Source organism: Schistocerca gregaria, chromosome 8 (genome assembly GCF_023897955.1).
Source record: "Schistocerca gregaria isolate iqSchGreg1 chromosome 8, iqSchGreg1.2, whole genome shotgun sequence".
Classification (NCBI taxonomy): Eukaryota; Metazoa; Arthropoda; class Insecta; order Orthoptera; family Acrididae; genus Schistocerca; species Schistocerca gregaria.
In genome coordinates this window covers 162,662,324-162,681,139 of record NC_064927.1, presented here as the reverse complement: position 1 = coordinate 162,681,139, position 18,816 = coordinate 162,662,324, and the positions used below count along the sequence as shown (strand labels likewise).

The window sequence follows — 18,816 nt, the reverse complement described above, 5'->3', positions numbered from 1 at the left end:
GGACGATAACTAGTTTGGACAAGAAGAGAATAGAAGCTTTCGAAATGTAGTGCTACAGAAGAATGCTGAAGATTACATGGGTAGATCATATGACTAATGAGGAGGTATTGAATAGGATTGGGGAGAAGAGAAGTTTGAGGCACAACTTAACTAGAAGAAGGGATCGGTTGGTAGGACATATTCTGAGGCATCAAGGAGTCACCAATTTAGTACTGGAGGGCAGTGTGGAGGGTAAAAATCGTACAGGGAGACCAAGAGATGAATACACTAAACAGATTCAGAAGGATGTAGGTTGCACTAGGTACTGGGAGATAAAGAAGCTTTCACAGGATAGAGTAGCATGGAGAGCTGCATCAATCCAGTCTCATGACTGAAGACCACAACAACAAGATGAGACAGTCGAATGCTCCTCTGCTCATTCACGCGTATTTGAAGAATTTGTCTGGTGTTCTTCGTAGTTGATACTTATGAATATCTTCATGGAGATTGCTCCCCTTGTAAACTTCATGCACAGCATTTCTTTTCACTTTATTTTCTTAAGTAAACCTAATTCCGTAGCCTTACTCTCCAGCCACAATATTCTACAGGTTATAAAAGCCATTTTATTGAAACAGCTGGTTGGCTCTAAGCAGCCACCTTGTAGTGTGACACAGTTGCTCGCACGCAGGACACCCAAGCTTTTCGCCCGATGCTGCTGTTTGTCATTGGAGTGTCGTGTACCCAGAAGACGCTCGTTCTCACTTGCTTCTGTCACTCACGTAGGACACGGCCTAAGGGATGGGTAGTGCACAGTAAACAAACTCTGAAGGGCACTGAGTGAGACTGAGCAGAGGACAAAGTTGAAAAGGCTGCGTCATCAGATGTACTCCGTGGCCTAATACAGGATGGGGAGCTCAGTTGTAAATACTGAGCAGTGTGCCGGAATCTGATATTGAAAGACACGGGTGCCAATGACGAAGGTACACCCAACCCCACAGTCAGTCTGAGAGCCATCAGTGTATATGAGGTACTATCGCAAAGTTCCATGGAAAGGTAGTGAAACTGAATGCGATAAAGTGGGACTGGAGTAGTGTCCTTTGGAAGCGAATAAAGGCCAAAGTTAACATGGGTCATTTCACGAAGCAAATGTGGTGAAGGGTTCACACCCACTGCGAAGATAGTGTGAAGTTAAGCCACTGTAGCAAATGCCAAAAGTGGATTCCAGGAGGTAACAGCAAAGAGGTACATGCCCCATTGTGGCAATCAAAGGAATCATCGAAGAAGGGTGGCCATACATGGCAGACAAACGGCATGTGTACCTGCTGAGTAGAAAGGCATGGCGGTAGAACAGTGGTAGTTCAGCAGCTTCAGCATACGAACTCCCAACCAGGCTAGTGTAAAAGGTGCCAGTGGCCAAATGGATGCCATGTTGGTGGATAGTGCTGAGGGATGGATGAGCAGACACATGGACAAAACACCCATAGTCGAGTTTCGAACAGAGAAGGGACTGGTATAAAAAGAGGAGGACGGTTTGATCGACACCCCAGGAAGTACCATTGAGGACAAGTGGGACACTGAAGTCCTGCGTACAATGGCTGCCAGGTAAAACACATTGAAGGACCAAGAGAGTTTCCTATTGAGCATGAGCCCCAGGAATTTCGTAGTTTTAATGAAAAGAAGGGCAACATGCCCAAGATACAAAGATGGTGGGAGAAACTAATTGCACTGTCAGAAGTTCATAAAAACAGTTTTGTCAGCAGAAAAGCAAAAGCCATTGTCGATGTTCCAGAAGTAAAGACGATCAAGACATCGCTGAAGATGCTGCTCAGAGAAACAGGTCTGTAGAGAACTGCAATAGACAGCAAAATCATCAACAAAAAGGGAGCCGGAGATGCACAGCGGGAGGCAAGCCATTATAGGGTTAGAGGCAATATAAAAAGACGACGACAATCAGGACAGAACCCTGAGGCACGCCATTATCCTGGATAAGGATGTCAGACAAGGCGGAACCAACACACACACCTTCAAAACTCAGTCTTTTAAAAATTCCTGAAGGAAGCAGGGCAGGCAGCAATGGAAGCCCCACATGTAAAGAGTACGGAGGATACCAGTTCGTCAGCAGGTGCCATAGGCCTTCTACAAATCGTAAAACATGGCTACAGTCTAGGATTTCCGCAGATAACCATTCATGACATGGTTGACAAAGTAACGAGATGGTCAACTGCAGGACACCACGCATGGAACTCACACTGTGGATTTGTCAGTAAATTGCGAGACTTTAACCACCATACCAGCCAGGCATGAATCAACTTGCAAACGCAGCTGGTAAGAGAGATGGGGCGGAAGCTAGAAGGAAGGTTTTTGTCCTCACTGGTCTTGGGCATGGGTATGACAGCAGCTTCACGTTAACGTCCAGGAAATGTGCCCTCTGCCCAGACGCGGTGGTACATGTTAAGCAGAACGGGTGTGCCCGCAAGAGAAGGGTGCTGCAACACTAGAATGTGGATGGTGTCTGGTCCCGGGGTGGAGGATTTGGATGAACTGAGAGCATGCTCTAGCTTCCTCATAATAAAGGAGGCATTGTAGCACTCACTATTCGGTGAAGAGAAGTGTATCGCCCAAGCCTCCTCTGCTTGTTTCTGATGGAGTAAGGCAGCGTGATAGTGGGAAGAGCTTGAAACTTATGCAAAATGGCGGCCCCTAGGTGTTGGAGATAGCAATAAGGTCCATGATGACACAGAACTAGTGAATGAAGTCCACCTAGCTCTTTCACTATCCCAAAGAACGTGACAAGACTTTACACCCATCTGTTTATAATGAATGCAGTTTGGCATCATAGGATGGCAGTCAAATATGTGGAGAGCACGTCTCCGTGCAAGAATTGTGTTGCGGCATGCCTCAGTCCACCAAAGAACAGGGACACAACATGGTAAAGAGGAAGTGCAAAGGATGGAGCGTTCTGCAGCAGTAAAGATAATGTTTGTGACATATTCCACCTGTTAATCACAACTGGGGAAATATTGTTCTACGAAGGTCACCAGGGAGGAGTAAAGCTGCCAGTCAGCTTTAGTAAGTTGCCAAATGGGTGTGTACACAGACGGGGTGGGGGTCTGCAAATGGATATAACACAGGCAATGGTCACTGGAGTAGGTGTCAGAAAGAAAGGACCACTCAAGATGATGGACAAGCTGGGCAGTGCAGAAGGATAGTTTCAAGTGGGAATAGGAAAGTGGATGCTCCAGTGTTAAGACAGAAGAGGTTAAGATGTATAAGGTCAGCCAAGAGAGCACCTCTCTGACAGGTCCTGGGAGAACCCCAAAGGGGTAGCAAAAACGCGGGAGGTAGCTGCCCAATAAGCTGAAGGAAGTCTGCCCTGGAGGATCCTGCTCCATGGGGTCCACAGAGGCATTGGCTTGCTTGTGCGGTGGGTCTATGGAGATCAACACTGAAAAACGGTTGGTGACGCACACTGGCGACAGGAAGGCCAGCCAGTCTAAGGTATCACATGGCGACACTGTCAAAAGGGAGCTTCAAGTCAGCGAAGGAGAAGACCGTTTGCCTTTGGTGGACTTCCTCGAGCCTTTCTGCTTACAGGAAGACTCGGGTGTTGTTTGGCTGGAGGGACGCAGGAAGTCTTCACGAGTACTATTCCCGGCCTACCGGTTGTGTAGCTGGTGGCTTCAGCCCTTGAGGTGAGAGAGTGATGGGAGGTGAGAGTTTGATGGCTTGTTGCACAGCTTGACGAGGGGTATGGCGATGCTACCTTGACGCTGAGAGATTTTACAACCTCAGAGTTGAATTGAAGGATGCATGTCCTTCATGGAATGAAAGGTAACAAGAACAGAACCATAGGTGCGAGACATGAGAGTGCAGTGTTTGCGGCTAGCGAATAACTTGGGAGGGACTGGGTAAGGTACTTTTTCCTTTACCTGAATCTCTTGGACAGCCCGCTCATCAAAATACACAGGGCAATCTCGAGAGGAAGTGGCACGGCCGCCATTGCAGTTGATACAGCAGGGAGGAGGAGGTGGTGGACAATCATCCTCTTGTGCATCCCTACCACAGGTTACATATTTGGTTGAGTATCAACAAGAGGTTCTAGTGTGGTTGAAACGATGACACAGGTATCAGCACATCAGGTTCGGAATGTAAGGCCGGACTGTGATGATTTCGTAGCCTGCTTTGATCTCAGATGGAAGGTGAGAAAAAGAGTACCGGTGTGCACTGAGGAGGAATCTACCTTTTTCATTACACGATGGACGGCAATGACACCCTAATCAAAGATGTAAGATCAGATTTAGGCCTCAGTTAGACTGTCGAGCAGCCCTAGTGTAAATAACACCACAGGAAGAATTCACAGTTCTATGGACCTTGACACAAACAGGGTAGCCATGGAAAAACAAGGCAGCAAGCTGTAGTTGTGCTTGAGAATCAGAAGTAGTCTCCAAAACCAAAGTGCCATTCCGTAAATGAGAGCGGGATTTCACAGAACCGGCAATTACAGCAACACCTTTTTGAATAATAAACAGATTTACTGTGGTGAAGGACTGACTGTCATCAGTATGTGAGACCACAAGGAACCGTGGTGCAGTGGGAAGGGTCTTTGAATCATTAGCCCCATTACGTTTACGTTTCATAAACGCTGATTGTAAAGATGATTAACTCATTGCGAGATACTGACTCATTGTGAGATATTCCCATGATTGCCAGCATCTCCAACTGGGGGCCCCTTTCACAAGGGGGTGCTACCGCCTTAGGTGATTGTTCACACCTCAGGTCAGACCTCCCGAACACCTGACAGAGAGACCAATCGGCAATTTGGGAACATTGCAGCTCATGCCTTCACCCCTCCTTGGGCCTGGCCTGTACCAAGGTGTACGTGTGTATCCTACCTGTCGAACCGGGGCTGGGAATTACACGTACCCAGTCACCTGTTATGTGAAAGACGTGCGGGCCGGCCTTCAGGAGCACACAGAGAGGAAGAAGAAAAAGACGAACCTCGAACACTGAAGTGGAGGAATGAGAGGAGAAGGGAAGCCAAGAAAGGAAAAGGCAGCTAAAAACAATGGGGAGGCTGTTCTTATGTCAACGACAGACAATGCAGAACATTGCCAACAACACCCCAGACATGTTCCCCAACAGAGGGGAAAAAGAATAGCAATAGGATAGAGATGAAGCACAGAAGGGAAAAAATGCTGTAATGGCTGGGGCCCAGCATGAACCCACCAAAGAGTGGCGAGCCCTTGGGATCAGCTGTGGTTGTCCCTTTGCAGTTCCAATTCACAATCACATCACCAACAGTTGACTGGGAAACGTTTAGAAGGGTTGAAAAGTTCTTGATGGATTTGTTATTCAGACAACATCCTATGACTGGTCCACATTCAAAGTCTCTGAACTATTCTGACCAACCCATTTTGCCGTTACTACAAAGGGACAAAGGACACGGGCAAAAACTTACATAGTATAACAAAACACATCATTATTTATAAAACTTAAAACTAAATTAGCAAATGAGGCATTGTCAGCTAAAACTAATGGCAACGAGCCCGGTAACTGAAGAGTCTGTCACAGGGCAGCCAAAGGAGGACAGGTCACCAAGAGATGGGCCACTGTCCGCCAGGTGCCCCACGGACACTGAGGTGGCTCGTCACAGCGCAGGAGGTAGCCATGTGTCATCCAAGAGTGGCCAATGCGGAGCCGACAGAGACCTTCCACACATTCGTAATTTCCTTAATGGCACGCAGCTTGTTGTGCGTACTGTGGTTATGCCATTCTGTCTCCCAAAGCCGCAAAACCTTGCAGCATAATACTGAAGGCAGGTTAGTTTCAGAGAAGCCAATCTCTGTAAGCACTTTCCGCATAGCCTGTTTGACCAGCCTCTCGGCAAGTTCGTTGCCTGGGATTCCGACGTGAGCTAGGGTCCAGACAAACACAACCAAACGACTGGACCGTTCCAGCGCATAGATGGACTCCTGGATGGTTCCTACCATAGGTCAATAGCCTGTAGGCTGCCCAAGGAGTCAGTACACAGGAGAAATGATTCGCCTGGCCATGAGCGGATGTGCTCAAGAGCACGAGATATGGCCGCCAGCTCTGCAGTGAAAACAATGCAGCCATTTGGTATGCAGTGCTGTTCTATATGTCCTCTAAGAACACAGACAAAGCCAACATGATCATCGGCCATCGGTGTAAACCACTTCATGGTCCCGATATATGTCGAGAATCGAGAGAAAGTGACAGTGGAGAGTCACAGGGTTCACTGAGTCCTTAAGGCCATGTGCAAGGTCCAGGCGAAGCCGTGGCCTAGGTGTACACCATGGAGGTGTTCGTGAATGAACTTCAAGTATAGGTGGTAAAGGCAAGGACGCCAGTTCGGAGAGAAGGGACTGCACATGAACTGCAATTGTAAGCCCTGACCTGGGCCACCGATGCGGGAGATAAACTGCCATGGGCTGCAAAAGGAGTCGGTAATTCAGATGTGCAGGAGAACTACAAATGCGTGCAACATAACTAGAGGGCAAATGCACACGCCTAACCTGCAATGGCGAGACTTCGGTCTCCTCCAGGACGCTGGTCACTGGACTCTACCTAAGAGCTCCTGTTACTAGGCAAACGCCACAGTGGTGCACTGGGTCAAGTAAACGCAATGTTGAAGGTGCCGTCAAACCATAAACTACTGCCATAGTCAAGGCAGGATTGAACAAGTGCGCTGCAGCAGTGTTGAGCAATCTGCACCTCAGTCCGTGTTGCTCAGGCAGCAGAGGGCATTGAGGTGCTGCCAGCACTTCTGCTTAAGCTGACGAAGGTGAGGAAGCCAAATCAATTGGGTGTTGAAAAGCAGCCCTAAAAATCGATAATGTCTCCACTCCAGAGAGTGGATCACCATTAATGTAAAGTTCTGGTTCCCAATGAACGGTACTACATCGACAGACTTTGTGGTCAAAAACTGAAAACCGTGGTCAAGAACTCATGACTGAGCCTTGTGGATGGCTCCCTGTAGGCACCGCTCAGCAACACTAGTACTGGTGGAGCAGTAAGAAATGCAGAAGTCATCTGCATACAGAGAGGATGAGACAGACAGCCCTACAGTTGCTACCCGACCATAAATGGTCACTAAAAATAGATACAGAGCCCTGTGGCACCCCATTCTCCTGGATATTGGAACTATGGGAGGCCCCAACTCGGACATGGAAAGTATGAAGCAACAGGAAATTTTAGATAAAAAATTGGGAGCAGGCGTCAGAGACACCACTCCTATAATGTGGCAAGGATATGATGTCGCCAGGTTGTGTCATATGCTTTTCATATGTCAAAAAAGACTGAAACCAAGTGTTGGCAACCGGAAAAGGCTGTCCAGATGGCAGACCCTAGGGGCACAAGATTATCAGTGGTAGAGCAACCCTGGCGAAAGCCACCCTGACATGCAGGTAGTAGGCCATGTGACTCCAGGACCCAACCCAATCGCCAAGACACCTTATGTTCAGCAGCTTACAAGGAATGTTGGTGAGGCTGATGGGCAGGCAGCTATCCACATCATGCGGGTTTTTCCAGGTTTGAGCATCAGAATGATGGTGCTCTCCTGCCATTGTGATGGAAAGATGCCATCGCACCAGATCTGTTTGAAGATGACGAGGAGATGTCGCTTGTAGTGAGATGGCCCAAGAGCAATGTTGGGGCAATCTGCAAGGGCACTGAGGAGCTGCCACTCTGTAAATGGGACATTACAGGATTCACTGTGAGTTGTAGTGAATGAGAGGACTTTTACCTTCCAGTTGCCGTTTGACAGTGTGAAAAGCTGGTGGTGGTGATTTATGATGGAGGGCACTAAACAGCAAGGTCATCAGCACCCTGAAAGGCTGAGGGTGGGGGCATAATTCTCCGATACTGAGGTTCGAGCAAAGTGATTGCGTCGATAGGATAACACACTATTTATGTTAACACTGGGAACACCTATTGGGGTCTGGTACCTGAAAATACCTTTGATCCTTGCCCAGACTTGGAAAGGTGACATATGGCACCCAATGGTCAAGACATGTCTCTCCCAACACTCTTGCTTCTGTCGTTTGAAAGTTGGTGAACGTGGCAACCGAGCCGTTGCTCCAGGAAAGGGTGCCGCTTATGCCGCTGTAGAGCTCGCCGACACTCCTTAATTGCTTCAGCGACTTCCGGCAACCACCAAGAGACTGCCTTTCGCCGGGGGCATCCTTAAGAGTGAGGGATCTCATTTTCTGCCACATAAAGGATTGTTGTTGTCACCTGCTCAACCATCACAGTGATGTTAAAGACCGCCTTGTTTAAAGGCCATCTGGACAGACGTCCATGTTCCTGATGCCGCGGCAGTGACAGGAAGATGGGTAAGTAGTCACTACCACACAGGTCGTCATTTGCTCTCCAGTGGATAGATAGGAGAAGTCCTGGGCTGCAAATTGGTAAATCAATGGCCGAGTAACTACCATGAGGCACACTGAAATGTGTGGCGGCCCCAGTATTTAAGAGGCAGAGGTCGAACTGAGACAGTAAAGTTTCAACATCTCTGCCTCGGCCAGTAAGCACAGTGCCGCCCCATAAGGGGTTAAGGGTGTTAAAATCTCCCAAAACTAGGAAAGGTTTAGGGAGTTGATCAACCAGTGCAGCCAATACATTCAGGGGTTGATCAACCAGTGCAGCCAATACATTCAGGGGTACTGCACCATCTGGAGGAAGATATACATTGCAGACAGTTATTTCCTGCATCATCCTTATTCTGACAGCCACAGCTTCAAGAGGGGTTGGAAGGGGCACAGTTCACTATATACTGAGTTTAGGACAGAAACGCGAACTCCACGTGACACTTGATTATAGTCCCTCCGGTTCCTGTAACCGCTGGGGAGGGCAGGGGTTCGCATTTCCGGGAACCAGATTTCCTGGAGGGCAATGCAGAATGCAGGTGTAAAACGTAACAGTTGCCACAGCTCAGCCAGGGGGTGGAAAAAGCATCCGCAATTCCAGTGGAGGATGACGTCATTGTGAGACTGGGAAGGCAAGGAACATTCAATGAGGCAGTTTGTGCCTAAGGGGCATGTGCTGCCACAGACTTATTGCATGATCAGTCTATACCCACTGTGTCTGAGGGTCCAGCGAGATCTAGGTCCTCAGTGAATGTCAGAATCTCCAACTCATCCTCAAGTGCAGAGCTTGTAGGTAGCGGTGGTGTGGGTGCCACCACGGTTCCCTTGGTCTTGGGGATCTTCTTTTTGGATTTCTCTCACTGCTCCTTGGGTTTCCCTGGCTGGGAGGACTGCATTGATTCAGTCTCTGGGTTTGAGGATGAGTGTAAAGCCCTATGACTAGCTGCTTTTGGGCTCTTCAGCCACTAACGGGTGTCGTCTTTCCCACTAGCAGAAACCTGAGACCCCTTCCTAGTGAGGGGAGCTGAGGAAGACTTACGCTTCTCCAGCTGAGAAGTGGGAACTGGTTTCCCCAATGGTTGGGGGGGGGGGGGGATGATGCTCCCAAAGTAGGTGGTGCAGGAGCAACAGGGAGGGAAATGACCCCCCCCCCCCACCATCAAGGGGCAAGTTGTAGTCTTCCAGCTCTGATAGGTTACGGGGGATTGGGGTTGGCGGGGCTGATGGGGCTACAAATGTTCTAGCGGCGGCATAAATTGATGTCATATGTACAGGATGTAGGTGATCAAATTTCCTCTTAGTCTCAGTGGTCCAAGGTCTTTAACTCCATGATTTTTCCTTTCCTTTTGGAGAACCTGGCGTCAGGCAAGCAAGGCAAATGGTGCTCTCTGCAATTAACACAGATGGGAGGTGGGGCACATGGAATATTGGGATGTGATGGGCATCCGCAATCTCAGCATGTGATGCTGGAAGTACAGTGGGAAGACACACAGCCAAACTTCCAACATTTAAAGCACCGCATTGGGGGAAGGATATAGAGCTTTACATCACAGTGGTAGACCATCACCTTGACGTTCTCAAGTAATGTTCACCCTCGAAGGCAAAGAGGAAGGCACTGGTGGCAACCTGATTATCCCTCAGACTTCAGTGGACACATCGAACGCTCTAAATTGGCGCGCAGCTCATTGTCAGATTGCAAAAGAAGGTCCCTGTGAAATATGATACCCAGGACCCTATTTAAGCTCATACAGGGTGTGATGGTTACAGAAACATCTCCAGCTTGTCACAAGCGGGTAACGCCAGTGACTGGGGAGGGGATGCTGTTTTGATCAAGACTGACCAAGATCTCATTTTGGACAAGTCCTCCATCTCCCCAAACTTGTCCTCTAAATGCTCCACAAAAAACTGAGGCTCCATCATCATGAAAGATTCCCCATCAGCTCTCGACATACAAGGTACCGGGGCAAATAAGAGCCTCTGCCATCCTTAGCCTGACGTTCCTCCCACGTGAGGCCAGGGAGGGGAACAATTTGGTGTTTGACCACCAGCAAGAGATGATGTACTACTCATCATCGCATGTCATCCACCCTGATGCCACCCACTCCAACCAGGGGCCATCCCCACGGGCACAACCCAGCAGCAGCAGCAAAGGTCACCTGGCAGGATGGCCATTGCTGGGAGTCCCGATGCCCCAGAGTGACGGGCGTCTACTCCTTGGAATACATGGGGAGCAAACAGCGCAGGCATCAGCAGAGCGATCCCAACAGGGTACATTGCGGCCCCACCACAATGGACTGGGTTCCACGCTGGGTATCAGGTGCAAACGAGTCCATCATCATTATCAGCGTAGAAAACGATACTGCACAGTTGATGGAAAAATATGCGCCCAGAAGGATAACGTCGACTGACAGTTGAAGAATGAGCAGAAGTGCAGATCCACGTCGACGAAGGATGCAATAGGTCTCAGCGCATGATGGACATGATGCACCATGTAAGGTGCCCTTCCCCAATTGGCTTGCTCTTCGGGAAACTTTTGAAAAATTGAGGTCAAACTCTACAGGGGCCCATCACATAAAGGTCAAAACGTGTGAGACTCCTTTAGTAGCCTCATACAACAGGAAAGAGAACCTCGGGCTTATTCTAACCCCTGGACCCACCTCGAGGGTAGTGATGGGTGACTTCAATGCAAAAGTGGGATAAGAAGAAGCCTTTAGAGAAACAGTAGGAAATGAAAGTCTGCATGAGGTGTCAAATAAAAATGGATGAAGACTTACAGACTTTGCCATGGGCAATGCAAGGATGGTGAGGAGTACATGGCTCCAGAGAAAGAACATAAGGAAAGCCACATGGCACTCGCCAGATGGCACAACTTGTAATCAAACTGACCATGTGGTACACAGGGACATGCATCTGACATCCTTTAAGTTCATAACTGCAGGGTGGCTGACTGCTATTCGGATCATTATATGTTAAGAGTGAAACACAGACAATGCATAACCATCTACAGATCCTGAGGGAAGAGGAAAGTTCCGCGAAGATACAATGTTTCAAATTGAAAGAGAAGGGAGTATCAGAAAAGTATGACACAGAACTGCAGAAAAAGTGTAGGCTAAACGAAGCCAAGCTCTGGAAAACATCGAAGGGAAGTGAAGTATGATTACAGAGGCTCTACAAGAAGCAGCAGAAGTTTTAGGTTTAGAAGAATGGATGAAAAGGGTAGGATGGTATGATGAATATCTTAAAAACACAGTGTAAGAGAGAAATGAGGCAAGGAAGAAAATTATTAACAGAACAACAAGATCTAATACAGAAGAATTCATGAAGAAAAGGAAAGAAGCAGATCAGATTTGCAGCAGAAACAAATGAGAATTAGAGAAGAGATGGATAAGGAACTAGAAGAGTGTAATGATCAAGAAGTAAGAAAATTCTACAACAGAGTTCAGGAACTGAAGAAAGGCTTCCAACCATGTACGGTATTCTGCAGAGATAGAGAAGGAAATTTTAAAAGAGGTGAAGAACAGGTTCTAGACTGATGGGCTGAATATTTCAGCGAGCTGCTGAATGTCACTACAGAAAGAGAAATTCTGGAAGAAAATGAAATATAGGGTGACCAACTGTGGCAGAATGTTAGTCAGGATGAAAGACCTGTACCTATACCAACAATAGAGGAAGTTAGGAAGGCAATTAAAATCCTGAGGAATAATAAGGCTCCAGGTAATGACAACTTTTCAGCAGATATGATCAAAGGTGGAGGTGAACATGTAACAAGATTGGTACATCAGCTGATAGTGGAAATATGGGAAAAGGAAGAGATGCCAGACCAGTGGAACATGGCCATTATATGCCAGATTCGTAAGAAGAAGGACAAAGCAAACTGTATAGCGGTATTGCTTTAGTCGGCGTGGAGTACAAAGTATTAGCCACAGTCATTGCTATAAGACTTGCACCAATTACAGAAGAAATACTCAGACTACCAGTGCAGTTTCTCGACGGGGCAGATCAACAACTGACCACACCTTCACTATAAGGCAAATAATGGAAAAGTGTTATGAATATAACATGGTTGTACACCAGCTTTTTGTAGACTTTAAGCAGGCCTATGATAGTGTTAATAGGAAAAACCTATATGACACCATAATGGAGATGGAATTCCCAAGTAAACTTATCAGACTGGTACAAATGACTCTCGCCAGCATAAAATGCCATGTAGGAGTAGAAGGAAAACTTTCTAAAGAATCTGAGGTCAACCAAGGGTTGTTAAGATAGGGTGATGTAGTATCCACACCACTCTTCAACATCGTGTTGGAGAGAGTGATGCAAAGGACGCAGACTGAAAACCAAGGTGGCACTCTGTTTAACCATATGCACTAAAATCTAGCTTATGCTGATGATGTGGGTATGCTGTCTAGAAGCTTGAACAAAATGGAAGAAGGATTTGACGGACTGTAAGAGGAGGCAGAACACTTGGGACTTAGAGTAAACAACACAAAAACAGTAACTCTTTGCTTCAAGGAAAAATGCTGCTGTTAAAGAGAAATATATTAAGTTGAACAGAGACAATTATAAGAGATGTGAAAAGTTCCAATACCTTCCTGGGAGTGCTGGTTATGGAGGATAGCAGAATAAGAGAAGAAATAAATCTAGGATTTCTGCAGGAATAGAGCTTACTGGGCCCTGATCGAGATCCTTCAGCCACATGGCCTAAGCAGAAAATCCAAGGTGACTGTCTACTGAACAGTTAAACGACCAGTGGTAATGCATGGCTCAGAAACATGGGCAATGACTGTAGCAGAAGAAGAGCTCTTTATAAGATGGGAGGGGAAAGTATTAAGAAAGATTTTTGGAACCCTGTATGAGGCGGGGCAATGGAAAATAAGGAGAAACAAGGAACTGGAAGAACTGTATAGTAATCCTGACTTGGTGACTGAAATTAACTAACAGTTTGAGATGGTTGGGCCATGTAGAGCGAATGTCAGAGGCTCAAGCTGTCAAAAAGATTTACACAGGAAATCCAGGTGGCAAAAGAAGCAAAGGGAGACCCCGGAAACGATGGCAGGAGGATGTGGAAAATGATTTGAGAAAGATTGGAGTTAGCAGATGGAGGAAACGAACAGTACATCATCAGGATTGGGCTGTGATCATCGGAGAGGCCAAGGCCCTACATGGGCTGTAGCACCAAGGAGTAAGTAAGTATGACGTACAAAACTTTTAGGCATGTTTGTTTATCACAACAAAATGTAAAGCCCAGGCAGCAAAACACTCCCAGGAACTAAGTTTACACATTTTATTTTGAGAATCATTTCTAAAGTTTGCCCCTAAGAAGGGGCTAGAATAGCTTACTTTTATTATACATGTACAAATGTGTGTCAGCGACAGAAGGTAAACTAGGAGATCTGCACACCTATAGCAATTAGTACAGTTCTAACACTTTGAACTGTGGGTCCCTCCATACAGAACAACTCTTATTCAAAAACATGAGACACTTTTGTATCATTCTTTACAATGCACAGCCACCATACATAAAGCGGTTGGAGAAGAGATTTGCTTTTAGAGCAGAGTTACAAACATTTCTTTTCGAGAAATGTTTCTACAGTGTAAGTGAAGAGATTACAGAAATACAAGGCCCCCATTTTTGTTGAGTACTTTTTAATCTGTTGATAGATTGCCTGTGAATGTCTTTGCAGAAGATTATTTCTGCAGTCAGTTTCCGGTTTTCTCTGTTTCAGATGCAGCGCAATATACAACTTCAGAGAAGGGAATCAGGTGCAAGAATAGTTGTGGCAGATATGCAGCTTTGGTAGGTGTTAGTCTGTTTATATTTTTCTTAACTGCAATATAACAAAGTTTATACCAATGATTATACTTATTGCACATGATGTAACATTCTTGTAGACTAGATACATGTGGCTTTATTTTCAAATAATATATCAGACAAGAAGGCTAATTCATTGATAATACAACAGACTCAAATTAGCAAGGAGTGGGGCTCATCCCCTCTATGGCCAACCATGTTTTGAGTTTCCATTGTTTTCCCACACTGCTAAGACGAACTGTAAGGCCATGTCCAGCTTCCTGACCTATCCATGACTAATTCTATCCTAGTTTGTATACTTTTATATGTGTATATATTATTTCTACTCACCAAGCAATAGCAGGAGAAACAACACACACACACACACACACACACACACACACACACACACACACAGAATTACTGGTTTTGCAACCGATGGTTGCTTCTTCAGGAAGGAGAGGGAAAGACGAAAGGATGTGGGTTTTAAGGGAGAGGGTAAGGAGTCATTCCAATCCCGGGAGCGGAAAGACTTCCCTTAGGGGAAAAAAAGGACATGTGGAAGTTTCTTTCTGTTTTATATATATATATATATATATATATATATATATATATATATATATATATGTGTGTGTGTGTGTGTGTGTGTGTGTGTGTGTGTGTGTGTGTGTGTGCGCGAGTGTACACCTGTCCCTTTTTTTCCCCTAAGGGAAGTCTTTCCGCTCCCGGGATTGGAATGACTCCTTACCCTCTCCCTTAAAACCCACATCCTTTCATTTTTCCCTCTCCTTCCCTCTTTCCTGACGAAGCAACTGCCAGTTGCGAAAGCTCGTAATTCTGTGTGTGTGTTTGTGTGTTTTGTTCATGTGCCTGTCTGCCGGCGCTTTCCCGCTTGGTAAGTCTTGGAATCTTTGTTTTTAATATATTTTTCCCATGTGGAAGTTTCTTTCTGTTTTATTTACATCATATATATATATATATATATATATATATATATATATATATTCTTTAATATATCAGACTTGTCTAATACTGTTATGCCAAATGATTAAAGGGCAAATAAGTAGATACAAATTAATGATTTGTTCTTCAGGTGTTACAAAATGAACTTCAAGGCAGAAACACTTCAATTTTATGCACTTACAAATATACAACAACAACTAAAATAGATACTTATGGTGTGAAGGAGGATAATGAATGTAGCACTGCTACAAAAACACACTTCCTTGCTCATTTTTACACTATTATGTGGAACACAGGTGATGGAAAATGTTGCACAATTTGGTTATAGTGGACTTCAAAATACAACTTTTCTGCTTCGACAAGTGTCACCATTCTCTCTCTCTCTCTTTTTCTTTTTTTTTTAAATGAAGAGTGAGTTGGCGGACATTGGTATTTAGCTGTCTTTTAAATTAGCTTGGAAGTTAGTTTTGTTGTTAGTTGACAAAGGCAATAAATTTGTCATGACAATCTTTGTCGTTAACAGAACACGTTCTGCAGACATATTTAGAATCATGATGAAACCTATCTTGCAATTGGTCTGATATTGTCAGGTTTTTAATATGCCTGAAGGTATAATAATATGAACACCCCCATCCCCAACACAAACGTCCATGAGGGACGCAATGATTTGGTAATTAATATACACGTGACTGTATGACACAACAATCACAATAGTGATTACCAAGGGCTCAATTAGTTGCCACGTCGATAGCATAAACGGTCAGCAGCTGACCTCTGGTTTGTGTGCGTTAGGTGACCAATCACCATCTCCAGAAAGAAATTTGAGAGAAATGTTGATCATAAAAATTCCACAACTTACAAGGAATTCTAGCATAAGAGGGGAGGGGCCAATTTTTCATCCAAACAGGACAATACTTTTCCAATGACTCATGCACATAAATTTTGAATGGTGGATAACATGATTTTATACAATTTCTCACGCAGAAAGACCCTTGAAAAATCTGGACAAGAGTGAGAGGGTCCTCAATTGCATTTATTTTTTCTTCATGTTTGCCATAGCTAGCTTTGACATTTCTGTAAGTGTGAATGAGAATACTGTAGCGAAAAATTCAGTTTGCTGGCGGGAATACCTAGATAACTGAATGTGCATGTTGACTTGAAATTGTTCCATGGACTTAGCATAGACCTTGTAATTCACAGAAATGAAACAACTGAACCAACACAGAACCTTCACCATTCTTCACGCTTCTGAGAACAGCATTGGGTTGTACAGGCTGGTGTAAAACTAAAACCAAACAGTACTTATCAGATGGGAATATGAACCAATGTACCCTTGGCTTCTTTGGATTATTTTATTAACAACTACACTGACAACTGCAACAAAACCATTAATGATTGATGTTTACAGTTCCTGTCATGTTATTATTGTTGACATTGTGTTTGAACACACACACACACACACACAATATTTTCATTACAAGGTCCTCACAGTAGACAACACAACCATTTCATACAACCGGGGCCAAAGATAAAAAAAGAGTGATTACCTTAGGGTTAACATGGTCTAATTCTCCATTTTTAATCCGCCACAAAACATGCTGTGTTTGATCACCTCCAATACCGAAGTTAAGTGAATGCAGCGGTATAAAGTCTTTGATCCACATCTCACTGTTGACAAGGTTTTGTATAATTGAATCTCCGATAAATATTACTTCAGGTTCCTTTTCTTTGGTCTCTAGGAGGAACCTATTATGCTGAAAGATCGCAACAAAAACGATCTTACACAATACGATCTCAACCAGACTACAATAATATGACAGATGTAATAATTACTGACACACAGGAACATAACCAATATACAACACCTAAGCCGGTTCTACTTAAATGATCTATTTACCATACTCAACCATCTGCCGTCTCCGTTTATATCTTCCGCAGGCACTGCTTGTGCTGCACGACTCATTTTGTCACTTATTTCACAACCACTAGCTTCAATACTTCGTTATTTTGAACTTGCAGCACCCAAACAAGTACTCCTAACCAAAGATGTTGGATTCTCAGTTGGCAACGCTGAATTAAAAGTCTTATCAGTGGTGTATGAAATATTCCTTGCCGTAAAAGAATAATTACAAATTGTCACATATTCTTTTAGTTGATAGTAATGTACGCAAATGTAACGATGTTAATGGAACAACTTGGTTGTTGAACAAATGACATAACCTAAAATATAGTAGGCTGTGAGTTACGTCAAGGAATGCAGTGTGTGGACCGGAACATGTGTAGCTCCGCACCCTACGTCATAGTGGGCGTAGCCAAATATTATTATGGTGTCTCTCGGATTTCATGAATTTCCGCGTATTTTACGTTCTGTTTTCGAATGAGCTGGATAGATAAAGCGTGTATGAAGGTCACGCTTAAATTTTTCACGTTTTTGCAGTGATAGTTCTATTTTTAAAGGCAATTCAGCTCTGTCTCACCGACAGTTATTGAAGAGGGGACGACCTTCAATGTGAGCCTTACGGAGGCTGTCGGAACTGAAACAAGAGAAATGTTTAAAATTCATGTTATACGCTCCTTTTTGGTATAAACTGACATATATTATCATAATTCTAAACGAGTTATGATTACAAAATCAAGTTTATTCTTTAAAAGGTCTGTTTTGTAAGCGTTAGTGAAAGCCGTCTCATTTCCGAATACCCCAGCATAACAAGAGCGGCGCAGCGGAGGAGATTGGGAGGAGACGACCGCCATTAATGACGAAGAGTGACACCTAGGTAAGCTGCCACTCAACTGTCGGTAGTGTTGTTTAGCACAGCGAGCAATTTTTGAAAAATAACCCACCCACGTAGCTTCGCTGCGGTAGTTGCATGTGCTGCAGACCCGGGAGCTTATCTCCTCGTAACTGTAGCAGTATACGCTGCATCAGAAGAAGTGAAATAAAGAGCGAACATTATTTGTAGTTTGGTATTTAGCCTTGGCGGACTGGAAGCTGTGTACTGACGTGCGAAAGGCGCCGGCTGTGGTGTATTTATAGCGTGACTGCGCGTTGACGTGTGTTATTGTTGTGCTTCTTGTTGACGTCCGTCAATCATTCCGAGGCGGGATTTTCGGATGCGTCTACCATCAGTGACCGCAACTGGACATTGAAAGGTTTGTTGTCATTCATATTTTCTAAACATTGTTTGTGATATAGAATACAGAATTATCATCTGATTACTTAAACAAACAAAACTCATAAAAATAGTTCTCTACATATTCGGACTAAATCATTGTTTTTGTTTTGGGAAAGAAATATGAATTTTCATGTGTTAAAAAAAGTTATTGAATTCTCATTATGTCTGTTAAAGATTCATTATTTTTCACTTCATCTGTTCAAAACATTACTTTCCTTGGCCAAATTTTGCGGCTGACGATACGGGTACTCCTTTAGCATTATCTTTCATGTGAATATATTTAGTTGTGAAGATGCACCTATTTTTTGTGTTATTAATTCTGTAAATACAACTTTGTCTTGTATTGTTTTCCACACACTTTCAAACCTCAGGCTGTGCGTACGGCCTTCTCGAACGGGGACGAAAACAAGGACTTGTTTATGACGGATACGAATGTTACATGTAACCAATATGATTACTACTGTTGTAATAGATATACACACTAGGACGTATTGGGTAAGAAAAACCAGCAGTAAGATTATAG

At 44.7% G+C, this 18,816-nt stretch overlaps 2 protein-coding genes across 2 annotated transcripts in view; one reads left to right on the top strand and one right to left on the bottom strand.

Moving 5' to 3' along the window:
- The window catches only part of LOC126285451 (platelet-activating factor acetylhydrolase IB subunit alpha1), a 55,020-nt gene extending 37,858 nt beyond the window's left edge, over positions 1 to 17,162 (bottom strand). The window contains exons 1-2 of the mRNA XM_049984837.1: positions 17,018 to 17,162; positions 16,668 to 16,874 (exon numbers count right to left, since the gene is read on the bottom strand). Of these exons, the coding sequence (XP_049840794.1) occupies positions 16,668 to 16,874; positions 17,018 to 17,083 (273 nt within the window). The 5' untranslated portion in view covers positions 17,084 to 17,162. The remainder of the gene's footprint in view (positions 1 to 16,667; positions 16,875 to 17,017) is intronic.
- A 1,020-nt stretch (positions 17,163 to 18,182) lies between these two features.
- The window catches only part of LOC126285449 (homeobox protein PKNOX1-like), a 656,766-nt gene continuing 656,132 nt past the window's right edge, over positions 18,183 to 18,816 (top strand). The window contains exon 1 of the mRNA XM_049984835.1: positions 18,183 to 18,270. The gene's annotated coding sequence lies outside the window, so the exon portion shown is untranslated. The remainder of the gene's footprint in view (positions 18,271 to 18,816) is intronic.